This window comes from Nuphar pumila, chromosome 13, assembly GCF_984573655.1.
Source record: "Nuphar pumila chromosome 13, dmNupPumi1.hap1.1, whole genome shotgun sequence".
Taxonomy (NCBI): domain Eukaryota; kingdom Viridiplantae; phylum Streptophyta; class Magnoliopsida; order Nymphaeales; family Nymphaeaceae; genus Nuphar; species Nuphar pumila.
Genome location: NC_143261.1, coordinates 76730270 through 76744588, shown reverse-complemented (window position 1 = coordinate 76744588; position 14319 = coordinate 76730270). Strand labels below are relative to the sequence as shown.

At 41.7% G+C, this 14319-nt stretch overlaps 1 protein-coding gene across 2 annotated transcripts in view; it reads left to right on the top strand.

The window, feature by feature from the left end:
- The window catches only part of LOC149818789 (uncharacterized), a 183594-nt gene extending 170838 nt beyond the window's left edge, over positions 1–12756 (top strand). The window contains exon 5 of one of the 2 annotated variants that reach the window (XM_089985964.1): positions 12419–12756. In XM_089985964.1, coding sequence (XP_089842090.1) covers positions 12419–12423 — 5 coding nt within the window. In that variant the 3' untranslated portion in view covers positions 12424–12756. Of the gene's footprint in view, positions 1–9067; positions 9333–12418 lie in introns of those variants that run through there. The other variant, XM_089985963.1, reaches the window with a different exon arrangement.
- Positions 12757–14319: the final 1563 nt, after the last annotated feature.

Here is a 14319-nt window from a genome sequence, read left to right as displayed (position 1 = left end):
GCTTTATACGCTCGTGACTCGGGTTGTGACATCCCGAGTCAAGACCATCCGAGTTAATGTTACAGGGTCCTACCACATGCCATGTGTTGTGATCCTCTTGTGTCCTACTTTAAATAAAAGAACACAATTTATGTCGCGACTCGTGTCCATGTGACATACGTCTGAAATGAGGTTTTACAAAGCCCAGAGACAGAAAAATTGGTACTTGAAAAATTATAGTCCGTCTTCGTTGTAACATAAATAGGGATGGCAGTTGACCGGGTCTGGGGGCGGGAAACAAGATCTCCACCCCCCGCCCCCATTTCAAAATCTGGACCTCCATCCCCACCTACATCTTCGTTTCATGTCCTCCATCCTGGGTTCGGTTCAAATGGGGTGAGCCGTTTCTTCTGGGTCCATTGCTATCGTTATAAGGATTGAGGTCGGGGTGGGGCAAGGCAGGATCAAGGTGGAGATGGGGGCGAGAGAAAGTGTACGTCCATCCATGCACGAGTTTTGATTTTAACCTTAATCTCCACCTCCCTGTTTCATTTCCGTCATCCCTGAATTAAGGTTTAAAAAAAAAAAAACGAAACAAAATGGGTACCTTTTATATTTTAATGTTAAAAATACATTTTTATTAAAATAAAATAATATTAAATTATTATCCATACCTGTTGGTGTCCGCCTGTTCCACAGACACTACAAGATGGTGTTTTCCTATGACACGGAACAGGACAAACTCATTCAATTTTTCGAGAACAAGCAAGTCCTGGATTCACGATCGTTTGAGATGAGAAGGAGAAACGATTTTGGAGCGACAAGAAGACTGGGACAAGAATAGTTACAAGTTATGGATAATAATCTTGGGGTCCATCCTAATCTTCTGATACACCATCTCTCTTGCTCTAACTCTCTCTCTTTATGTCTCTCATTCTCTTTCTCAGTATCTTACTCTCACTTTGACTCTCCTCTCCCTCTCTCTCATTGTTTGTAAAATGTTATGCTAAACATTCAGTTGCAAAAAAATATGCTATCCAATTTTTGTATTTGACTTTTTTTGTGATTCAAGGATTGTTGAGTACAAATTTGTAACCTAGAAAATTATAATTAATAAAAATATGTTTTTGAGGAAATATTATGATAATAGATCAACTTTAATGTTATATACTCATATTTTATTTTGTCAATGATAATATAAATCTTATATGTTGACAAATTAGAAAAAATATAATCATATTTTTGCTTTCCTTTCAATTCCTATTCACTTTGCACTCGAATCCTAAGTCACTTCTGCTTTGCTTTCTTTCTTGCTTATGCGACGATTCTTAGTTCACTTTTAAGTCATCCTGCTTTCTGCTTCTTAAAATTTTAGAATTGTCTTGCTTCCCATATCGCTTTTTGCTCATACTTCTTCGTGTGTGCAATTCTGGTTTATCCTCTAGCATTTTCTTGTGCAAAAATATATTCTAACAACCAATATTTAATCGTACTACAGGTATAAAAAAGTTATAAAATCATTGTCTTTTCTTATAGGTGGGCAATGGGCCAGGCAGCCCGGCCATGGCGGGCTCGGCATGAATCGGGCTTTTGATCCAACCTAGCCCGAAGCTGGCCGACATGGGCCAGCCCCGCCCAGCCCGTGTGTATATATATATAATAAATATTTAAAAAATATATTAATATATATAATATGTAAGCCCGAAGCAACTAGGTCCACGGGCTATGGCTTTTTCTATGGGCCAGCCAAAACCAGGACAGGCCCTGTCCGTCAATTGATGGGCCGAGCTTTGAGTGGGCCATCCAGGTCCATTGGTCGGGTCGGCCCGTTGCACACCCCTATTTCTTCTTTTGAAATAGTCATGTCTTTTGCCTTTTGTTGTGTGACATTTTTTTTAGTTTTTATGCTATGTTTTTCTTGAATTTTATGTTTATAATGTTCACTTTCTCGTGTGCATATGCATATGAGAAATGTTACAACTTTATGAAAGTAACATGTTTTACTTTTCTAGCATTGTCTTTTAGGAAGTTGTGGTAAATAAATTTCTAGTTCATGAATAGTAGTAGGAGGACATAATTACTAATATTTTTTTATTTATTGCATTATATATATGTAATATAAAAATATTTGTACGATGCTTTGATTTAGGCAACGTTTCGTTTTTAGCACACACATGCAAGTGCAATGATATGATACGATGTTAAACTTGTGCCTTAAAGAATTGATGTTTTAGTGAATATGTTGGTGTGCTTCACTTTTGTCAACACAACTATGTGTTTTAAATTTTCTGTGCAGAGCTTCCTTTGCTGAAGCTAAGCCCATCTCTATTCTCATGAGCTGCAACACCAAACTCACCCGGGATGATTCTTCTTCCTTTCTTGATGTCACACTGCATCGAAGCATCGATGGCAGTCTATAATACCTTACTCTTACTCGCTCGGCCGTCGCCTTTGCTGTCAATAAGGTATGTTAGTATATGCACCAGCCCTCCACTGCTCATTGATCTACAGTGAAGCATATTCTCTGTTGTCTCAAGGCCACTCTCAACTATCACCTTCTTTTCAAACGGTGTCTCTCACTTGAACCCAGTGCCTAATCAGACGCCGACTGGGATGGTTGCCTGGATTATTGCAAATCTACCAGGGGATTTGTCGTTTTTCTTGGTCCTAATGTTGTTTCTTGGTCCTCCCATGAGCAAAAAATGGTTGCACGGTCCACTACTGAGGCAAGTCACTTGACTGTACTGCCTCTGACCTGTACTGCCTCTGACCTCCTTTGGCTAAATGTGTTACTTAGTGAACTTGGTTTATTATCCCCTACACCTCTTATCCTTTGGTGCGATAGCAACGGTGCATTGTATCTTGCTGTCAATCTAGTTTTCCATGCGTGCATGAAGCACGTGAAAATCGACTTACACTTTGTTCGAGATCATATTAGCAATGGTCATCTCCAAGTTTTTTTTCATTTCTTCAGCCGATCAGATCAACTAGCTTATGGTCTCACCAAACTCCTGCCTCTTGCCAAATCCAGTTCTATTTGCTCCAATCTTAATGTGAGGGACTCCACGTTGAACATGTTGGGGGCATGTTAACACAACTAATCCAGGGCATACTGAGTGTCACGGGCTGGGAAGCGAAGGCCCCCGTGACGTAGCTTCGGGCAATCACACACACCGAAGGCAGGCCTTTTAAGCGCACAAACAACGCACAACACACGCACACGAGCGGAAGCAAGAGTACGTGTATGCACAAGCACAAAGAGAAAGAGAGATGCAAAAGGCTTCTTTATAGATACTTGAAAGCAAAGTACATCAAGAGGGGAAGAGACGGTTCGAATACACGAGGTTCTTAGGCTGTAAGGCCTTGTGGGGCACTCTAGAGTGTTAAAGAGGTATATACATCAAAGCAAAAAGGTGAAAAACATGGCGGTCCGAAACACGCTCCCCCGCCTAAGTTGGCGCCGTCCTCAACGCCAATTGTTCATGGTAGCCTTCTATAAGCTGTCGATGCTGAAACATGTTGTTGGCTTTCTCCCAAGTGGCTTCACATTCTGGCAATCCCTTCCACTGCACTAAGTACTTTTTGACTTCCCCTAGATAGTTGTTGAAATGGTTGAGGATGATATCTGGATCTCTGCCTGGTACACTAACTGTTGAAGGAGCTCGCTGCGGGATCGGGGCACGTTGAGGCATGCTTCGTTGAGGATCTCCTTCATCTTCGTGGAATGGCTTCAGGTTGCATATATGGAATACCGGGTGCACTTGAAAGTTTGCTGGCAAGTCCAGCTGGTACGCCAAGTTTCCCACACGTTTGATAATGGTGAAGGGACCATCATACTTGCGAATAAGGCCTCGGTGGTGGCCCCGAAAGATAGTTGTGTGGTCAGGAAAGAGCTTGGCCAACACTTTGTCTCCAACTCGAAATTCTGTTGGGCGACGCTTCTCATCTGCCCATTTCTTCATGTGCTTGGTTGCCTTGTTTAGATATGCCTTCGCCAACTCTGTCTGATCTTCTCAGTTCCTGACAAACTGGTATGCATAAGGTGCTTTTTCACGCCCTCGTGCAGCAAGGGAGTGTGGAGTCTGTGGCTGTTGTCCAGTTGTGACTTCAAATGGACTACGGCCGGATGACTCGCTCTTTTGAAGGTTGTAGCAGAATTGAGCCGCATCAAGTAAATCAACCCAATCCCTTTGGTTGGCATTGACAAAGTGCCGCAGGTATTCCTCCAGCATGTTGTTTATTCTCTCTGTCTGTCCGTCGGTTTGGGGGTGGAAACTTGTGCTGAAATGCAAGTTCGTCCCCATTAAGCGAAACACTTCTCGCCAAAACTTGCCAGTGAAGCGTGCATCACGATCACTAACGATGCTCTCTGAAATTCCCCAATGCTTAATTACGTTTCGCACGAATAACTCTGCAGTATCAGCGGCTAAGCAGGTGGCAGGGGCAGGCACGAAGATAGCATACTTCGAGAACCTATACACAACCACATAAATCGAATTGCAACCTTGTGCTTTCGGCAAGTTTACAATGAAGTCCACGGTTATGCACTCCCACGGGCGACTAGGCACAGGTAGGGGCTCCAGTAGTCCACCGGGTCTTTGATTGACGGGCTTATCTTGTTGGCAAATCAAGCAAGTCCGCATATAGGCCTCTACGTTATCGCGCATCTGCGGCCAATAGAATGCACGTTCCAACAATGCCAAGGTCCTCTGTTGTTCTGGGTGACCCGCCCAAGTAGTATCATGACACTCGTTCATCAAGCGCCTCCTCAAGGTATCTTGTCGCGGAATATATAGACGATCGCCCGCAGCGCGGAGCAAACCATCCTCTAGCCAGAATCTTCGCGTCTTTCCTTCCTTCACCAATGCAATCAATTGTTGAGCCATTGGGTCACTTTTCAAAACTTCTCGCACTTGTTCAAGAAGATCGCTCCTCGGTTGGCTCACACTGCCCTCCCAAGCGAGCAAAGCTGCAAGTTCCGCCTTTCGACTCAAGGCGTCGGCCACAACATTGGTCTTGCCTGACTTATACTCGAGGACCATATCAAATTCTGCCAAGAAATCTTGACAACGCGCTTGCCTTGGACTCAGCTTCTTCTGAGTTTGGAAGTAGCTTGTCGCAACGTTGTCAGTGCGCACAACAAACTGTGATCCCAAAAGATAGTGTCTCCAGGTGCAGAGACAATGCACAACCGCCAACATCTCACGTTCGTGCACATTGTATCGACGTTCAGCGTCGTTCAACTGTCGGTTTTCAAATGCGATATGATGTCCTTCTTGGAGCAACACCCCACCAATAGCAAAGTCAGACGCATCAGTCTGTACTTCAAATGGTTGCCGACAGTCAGACAACTTTAGCACTGGTTCCTCAGTCAAGGCATGCTTCAACCCATCGAAAGCCTTCTGGCAGGCATCAGACCATAGCCATGGTCTGTCTTTCTTCAACAAATCTGTGAGCGCAGTCGCGATCTGGGAGTATCCCTTGATGAAGTGCCGATAATAATTTGCAAGCCCCAAGAAAAAGCGCAACTCGGGAACCTTAGAGGGCGGCTCCCATGCTTGAATAACTTCAATCTTCTTATGGTCCATTTTGAGAGTGCCTCCTCCCACAATATGCCCCCAGAAAATGGACTTCCTTCTGGCCGAATAGGCACTTCTCTCGCTTGACATATAGCTCATGGTCCTTCAGAGTCTGAAACACAATCCGAAGGTGCTGAACATGCTGCTCCATCGAGTCGCTATACACCACTATATCATCCAAATACACGACGACAAACTTGTCGAGGTGCGGGTAGAAGATCTTATTCATTAGGGTCGAAAAGGTAGCGGGCGCGTTCGTCAAGCCAAAGGGCATGACCAAAAATTTGAACGCTCCATATCGCGTTACACATGTAGTTTTTGGCTCATCACCTTCTGCAACTTTGACTTGCCAGTAGTCAGATCTTAAATCCAACTTAGAGAAGACCTTAGCCATTCCAAGTTAATCAAATAAGTCCGCGATCAAAGGAAGCGGGTACTTATTCTTCACCGTCATCTTGTTTAGTGCCCTGTAGTCAACGCACAACCGCTTCGACCCATCATGCTTTGCTTAAAACAGCATGGGCGCTCTAAAGGGAGCTTTGGAAGGTTGGATGATCCCCGCTTCGAGCATATCATCCAGTTGTTTGCGTAATTCCTGCAACTCAGGAATTGCCATGCGATAAGGAGCCATTGCAGGTGGTCGTGCACCCGGTACTAATTCAATCTGATGATCTATCTCCCGCCTCGGAGGTAGCTTCTTCGGCATCTCGCCGGGCATAACATCAACAAACTCCTTCAATACTGGCGCTAAGGCCTCTGGGTCATCCGCAACTTTTTCTACCTTATCTGTAGCACAGATTGTGACAAGAAAAGTCTCATCACCACTTTTCATACCTCTCTTCAACTGGAGCGCAGACACCAAACACTCACAAGGCTTTCCAGTCATCGCAGTAACCATGCAGGGTTGACTCTCACTCTTAAAGCTGACAATGTTGAGTTGGGGCATCGACACTGCCTTGTTGCTTCTCAAGAATTTCATCCCGAGGATGACTTTAAAATCATCCATTGGTGCGACTGATAACGCGATCCTTCCTTACCAGTTGTGGATCCGCACTGGTACATCTCGAGCGACACTGTAGATGGCTTTAGCCTCTGAATTAACCGCTTTCATGCAGCTCTCTTTTTGCTCCCACTGTAATCCCAACCGTTATGCTTCTTCACGCGAGATGAAGTTGTGTGTGGCACCCGTGTCTACCAATGCCTTGGTAAGTCTTTCATTGAGCAAAAGTTTCAAATACATCAATTCTTTGCATACTGTCGGTTCCACACTGGTTGTGACCTTTACTGCATTCATCATCTGCATTGTGCCAACTGTTGGCGCCTCTGCAGGTTGATCCTCTTCCTCACCCTTAACAACATTCACAACTCGTGGTGCGCGGTTATCTCCATTCCCTTGACCGCGGTTTCTATTGGGACATGTATCTTGCCAATGATCCCCATGACAGATGCGACAGTCAAGGCGACGATAATTACCACATTGAAAGTTATTTCAATTCTGATTATTATTTTGGCCATCTTACCGGCCATGATTCTGCTGGTTTCCCCGACCAACATTTTGTCCTTAGTCGTTCCTTTGATTGTCCCTTCGATTGTTGCGATCATTTTTCTGTTGTCTGCCTTGAAATGCAGGGTCATTCCTATCCAGCTCGGCAAGTTTCTCTGCAACTACAAGCGCCTCAGCTAGTGTTGCGGGGTCATGCCGAATGAGTTCTTGGTTTGTCCATCTTTGCAACCCGTTGCCAAAGTAAAACAACTGATCTTCATCATCCATTCTCTCCACTTCCAACATTATCGAAGAGAATGCTTTGACATAGTCATGTACTGACCTTGTCTGTTTCAATGCCAATAACCTTTTGCGGGTCATTTTCTCTTGATTTTTAGGTAGAAAGTAGTCTCGCATTTCCTTCTGGAGGTCTTCCCATGAGACTATAGCAACCAATCCTCGTCGAACATCACCTAAGCGACGTCTCCACCAAAGGGTCGCTTCATCCGCAAAGTACATTGTTGCGGTGCGCAGTCTATCTGCGTCCTCCTCTATCCTCGCAGCTTCTAGAAATTGGTCCATCTCGTAGATAAAATTCTCGAGATCCTTTGAGTCCCGCGTGCCTTTATACTTTGCGGGCTCAGGTAGCCTGTAACGTGGTCTATCCACATATGTCGCAACACCGCCAACCGGGGCAGTTCTCAATTGCCGCTCTAACTGTTCATTCTTTCGTCGAACAACATCCAATTCAACAACCATGATGTTGAACCGACCCAACAAATCATCAAATTTGGTGGAAAAGTCCTCCACCGAGTAGTTAAGTTTAGTGACAAGACTTTCCACCGAGTCTTCCACTCCTTCTACTGCTGTCTTGATCTCTGCATTGAGATCTCTAAAAGCGACACAAATTCCATTAACCAACTTCTCCATGTTGGTCACTGACCCAGTCAGCTCCGCCACATCGCGCGAGATGGCTGACACCCGATCATCGGCCATGAAGTCCTCTTCAGCAGGAACCATACTGCTTGAAGGAGTCATGGCAATCTTCTTCGGCGTCATTGTCACTCCCAATGTCGACAAGGCTCTGGTATCAACTTGTCACGGGCTGGGAAGCGAAGGCCCCCGTGACGTAGCTTCAGGCAATCACACACATTGAAGGCAGGCCTTTTAAGCGCACAAGCAACGCACAACACACGCGCACGAGCGAAAGCCAAAGTACGCGTATGCACAAGCACAAAGAAAAGAGAGAGATGCAAAAAGCTTCTTTATAGATACTTGAAAGCAAAGTACATCAAGAGGGGAAGAGAGGGTCCTAATACACGGGGTTCTTAAGCCGTAAGGCCTTGTGGGGCACTCTAGAGTGCCAAAGAGGTATATACATCAAAGCAAAAAGGTGAAAAACATGAACACCGAGAGTCCAACAGTTAACCAAATGGATTTTATGCAAATTAGTGCAGGTTCCCATAAGGCAAAACAATCCCACAGAATTCAACCTTCTCAACTGATTCTTAGAAAAAGAAAGTGAACGTGATCCACACGATCACGTTTCCATTATCAATGTTTCCAAATGTTGTTATGGATTACTCTTATATTATCGACATTTGGAAAATGTTTGGACTTTTTCATATGACGTTGTACAGTCTTATATTTATTGTTATCAGTTTCTTTAGAAACCACGTTGTATGTTCAACATCCGTGTACAACTTTTTCAATATATAAAATCACCCTCGTCTCACGGTTTACAAGTGAACAACCAGAGTTTTCAATGTGCCTGTAACTTAATTTATGATTATGAAGATGAAGATACATTTCTAATTGCCTAGCAAGCAATGTTAGAAAAATATGAGTTAACAATGGTTGATCAAATTGTTTAAGAATAAAGAAAGATGAACTTTTAGCTTAAGGCCAAGAAGTATTTTGTGCTGATATGAAAAGTACCCGACCAAGTGAAAGTATGAACAAAGTGTTGATGGAACACTTAAACTCGCAACATGATCTTTTCTCATTTCTTTGATTATTTTGATAGGTTAGTGGAAGATAGAGGGGAAGCTAAATTACATGAAGATTTTAAAGCAGACCAAACTACATCATCTCGACTTACATCTAAATTGTTAAAGCAAGCTGCAAAAGTCTTCCAGATGAGTTGTCATCAACCATGGATTGCGTGATTTATCATTTCTGAGGATGGACGAATTGATGAATATATATCATGGTAGTAGATAATGTGAAGGAATACTTTGTTAAATTTGATTCATCTGATAGCACAGCTACTTTCAATTATAAGAAGTTTGAGTTTGTTGGTGTTCTGTGTTGCCATGCATGAAAAGTACTTAATTCGAAAAATGTTAAATATATTTCATAAAAGTACATTTAATTAGAAGAGTTGGACAAAAGATGCAAACGTTGAAATGGTAAGAAGTCTTTCTGAATCTCAAATTGGTGTTGATCCCAAGGTAGTTTTAGCAAAGAGATATGCTTCTATAAGTCGCATTTTAGTTCAAATTGCAGCAAGAGCTTTAGACAACTTGGATGCATCTTATATCTTGAAAATCAATGTGTCATGAAAGAGGTTGAATGAATTGTCCCAACAAGCGAACAAGTGTTCATACTATGAGTCATGTTTTTCATGCAACATGGTGAAACAACATCTAGAAGCCAGTTGGGATAAAAAAGAAGGTTAATATTGTATGTGGTCGTCGCAAGTTTAAAAGTCCATTAGAAAAAAAAGGAAAAGAAAAGCCACAGGTATGTGTACATTTATGCTTATAACAATCAAGTTTGATTTATATTACACATAAGAAGTGTCACATTACAGGAAATTCAGTGGAGACAACAACAACATCAGCTCGCTACATGTTAAATCATTTTGGATCTAACTTGAAATTTCCTTATCACCTCATCCTACCGAGATACTTTTATTGTATATTTGTGTCTTGATCCATGTTGTCTTTTGTATTTTAATAAGCAACCTAAAAAACATGTACATCTAATTTTTAGGTGGCACCTGTTTGCACAACTTCAATGGAGCTGTTATCTGCAAGCAACATCCTTAAATGCATTTTCCATTCACTCCAATGGTTCAACATGGCCCACTTATGTTTCATGGATTTGGCTCAAGCATGCATTAGAATAATTCACATGAATCCCATAATTCTTCTTAACAATGGCACAACTTGCAAACTTTTATTGCCATATAACTAAAATTGCAAAAAAATCAAGTACTAAACATTTTCAATTAATATACAAGCTTCTATGAATGACATGGACAAGCAACCACCATGTGGAACTGATTCTCAAGTTGATCGATCAAGCACATGATAAATACTTATTATTGAGCGTGATGTAATTCATATAATTTTTTTGTGGAGTTGATGGCAATAGAATTATGACATGCTATCTGTAATGGTTTTTGTTGTATTTATTTTAATAACATGTTAATAGTTTTTGTTGTATTTTATTGTAATATCATGTTCTTTTTAGGTTTTTTGTAAATTAAATGCTAAAAGGTTGTAGAGTGAAGGAAAATGCTATGGAGATGTGGCAGTTGTTTGAGAAAAGATTAGATTACCTCTGGTGGCAAGAGGGCATGAGCATCAGAGATCTTAATCTTTTTAATAAAAAACTTTTATATGGTGATGGTGGTATATAAGTAGAAAGGAAGGTTGGAGAGTGCAACTCTTCAAAAATATATCTTAGAATTCGTGGATGGCCTTGGGAATGAGTAATTGACCATACCTGGTCATCGAGCTCAGGATTATTATAGAAAGGACGGTTAAGAGTTTTAGATGATTTTATCAATAGATTAGATCTAATGTCTTGCTTTCAACTTAAGGTTCTCAAAGGGCCCCCATGGTTGGAGGACAAGGCTAGTAGGCAAAAGCCCATCTCACTAAACTTGGCCCCTTTGTGATATGCTTGAAAGAGCAAAAGAGTTGTGACACTATTTATTCGCTCTTTTTTTAGGTATTATTTAGCTTCGTGATGAACAACATCCAAGGTTCCTTTGACCTAAAAAATACACAATAATGAATTTCGACTGATCTTTTTTTCTTTCTTTCTTGATTCAATTATTAAAAAACACAATTACTTGTATGTTGGATCCACTGTAGTCATAGGGTCTCATTGGTGGGCTCATAAGATAAATTATGTAATATAATTATGAGATTTAATATGATTTATGGGTTGCATGTAACCTAATGAATATGAATTAAGGAGGGGGTTATTGAGTTTAATGGGGGCATTATCAAGTTAGTGGTGGATTAATTCAATTCTTCATAAATCCCTATATAAGACCATGACAATGTTAGAAAATTGAGACAGATTTTGTGAGCTCATTTGAAGAATTGAGAGGGAGAGATAGGCTTTAATAGCTCAACTGATATAAAATGTGTTCACATAGATGAGGTTTAAGTCCTTCTAGCAGATGCCCCATTTGATTCAGTGATTCCATCCATATCAAAACCATTGGCATCAGAGCCGGATGGTTCTGCCAGTTTGCACTTGAGCTGTGTTGGATTAGCCTTGTGCACAATCAGCCCCACAACAACATTAAACCCCATTGGTTGTGCTAGATCAGATGTGGATTTCCTTCATGCACAGTGGGCATGCATCAAATCCAAAATCTGCACAAAGGAAAAAATTCGATTAGCACAGGGAGATCGTAATCAGGTGGGTCTCTTATTCCGTCAGATTATTTGGCGTAAAATAAAAAGGAAAAGCAAGGGGTTTCTTTATCCCCTGTCATCCGCCCCACCAGAAATCGGTCTGAGGTGGCCGGAAGAACGCCATCATGGTCATCTCTTCTTGTGCTTCTCTGTGCATCGCCGGACACCACCGTTGGTTGAAGGGTAGCCATTCGACCCATGTTGATTGAGACACTGCCACTGTCACCAGTGGGTCGGAGATCTTGCCGGCTAGAGCAGTTTCCTGCCGGTCAATATGACCCAAATTCTGGGCAAACCCCCTAATATTCCAGCTTAGGATTTTCATGAGATAATACCCGATTTGCTGTTGGGTTCTTTAGCCCTCTTAGAGCGAAGGTTCATCGTCCCTCCATCCCCACCAACGTGCTGGTCTTTAGATTGTTTCTTTGGCCTTTCAACTTTTTTCTTTCCTTCAGATCCAATCACAAATTAACGTTTTTCTCTCACCGTTTTTCACCTTATTCTTTGGGCTTCACCACGCCCATGAAATTTATCAGCCTTGCTGCTCGTATCCCCTAGAGAATGGCTTTTCTCCTTTGAACTTTGGTTTAATTTTTTGCACTATTAATATTAGCCTAGCTGAAGCTTTTCATAGTGTGCAAGATGATAATTTTCCTTCTCAATATGTTCTTGCTACATGTCATCTTATGAATGTGCACCTCGCTCCTTTTCAGGATAGACTCATTTGGTCTGATCAGCCTTCTCGTCAAATTACTAGGAATTCTATCTAGCAGGAGGTTCAGTCCAAAGGTCCCCCTCAAGCTTGGAGAAGCGACCTTTGGCATAAGCATGTACATTCAGCATGTTGATTAGACTGTGTATCTCCCTTGTCAAAACCGACTCTCAACTCAAGATAGCTTACAGGTTATGGGTATTCCTTGGCTCAATTGTTGTTGCTTCTGTAATAGGGAGGAGTAATCTGTCTTTCGTCTCTTTATTACCTTCCATGTTGCTTGTTCCTTATGGTGTTTGGTCGTGGATAAATTTGGTGGGCATCGTATTTCATCTGGTACGCAAGTTGCAGAGCTCCAAATGTGGTTTAAAAAATAATTCAAAAGTGAATGGAAAGATGGTGGAAGCATGTATTTCACCTAGTTTTCTTTCAAAAGAAAGTATTTTACCTAGTGATTCGGCAGATTGGTTTTTCAGAAACAAGTTAAACATGATGGGGGGTGCTTATACTAGAAGCCAGATGAAATATAATCTTTCGCCTCTTTGTTGTGATAACTTTCAGAAGGCATCCCAATGATTTTCTAGAGTCAGGTACAGCCTTTTCTTTCAGCATTTCTCAATGGTGCCACCTGGGTAAAAATGCACCCGTTTATGTCAAATTTTGAATTGAACCAGGTTATGATTGGACACGGTTTGGGATCCTTTCTGACCCATGCTTGTACCTTCAAGTTCAAACCAAGTATTAAAATTTTGAATTGAACCAAGTATTAAAAATATTGATATTCAAATAGCTTGTACCTTCAAGTTCAATGGGTTTGCTATTGCCTTCGCAATTCAGAGATCGAATGGGGCTTTTGTTGTAGCTGGTGCATAGAGGAGAATATTGGATTTTCTCTTCCCTGAACTATATAGATAATTGAAGAGGCTTTGGAACACCTTAATTATGAGCCAGGCAATATATCTATCTCTACAAATAAGCTAAGATGGAGGTCATGGCTACGTGATCTAGTGGAAGGCCGTCAGCATATTAGTTCCAGTTATCCTAGACTTGCTGCCTTACATCCCGTTTGCTTTGTAACTGGTTGTAATCCTTGTATAGCAGTATCTCTCTTGCTTTACCATGTTCCTTTTCAAGGGGACCATGTAATCTGGCATCAGAAGCGACCAGATTGGGTCTATTGATTTTCTTTTGTCAAAGGAAGGGGCCCTTATTCCCCCAGCTATGCCATAGAAAAAGATAATCCCAAGAATGAGATTGGTGAGTTCATATCACAAGTCCACTGGATGGTCTCTCTCTCTCTCTCTCTCTCTCTCTCTCTCTCCATGAAAGATTTATTTGGTGTCTGATGAAGCAGTCAAACCCCTTCCGTATTCAGTACCTCAATTTTATAATATTTTATATTTTGAATTTTATGATTCAAGGTAAAAAAAGGTGAAAATCTCCCAACAACAACAACAACTACTACGCCTTCATCCCAAAACAATTGGGTCGACGATATGAACCAAAAAAAAAATCAATTTGGGTCTTCCACATGAATCCTTCTCCTCCAATCATTTCTATCCAATACCATGTCCTCGGTGAGGTTCAAAGCATTCATATCCTTTCCTATCACCTCCATCTATGTCTTCCTAGGTCTACCCCGACCTCTTTTAACTAATATATTTTCCCATTTCTCCATCCTTCTAACTGGAGCATCATTAGGCCTTCACCAAATATGTCCAAATCACCATAAATGATTCTCTCTCATCTTATTTTCAATGGGTGCAACGCCTACCTTCTTACGTATCTCTTCGTTCCGAATCTTATCTTTTATTGTATTTCCACACATCCATCTCAGCATACGCATCTCAGCTACACTCATTTTTTGAATATGATGTCTCTTGGCAGCCCAACATTCCGTAC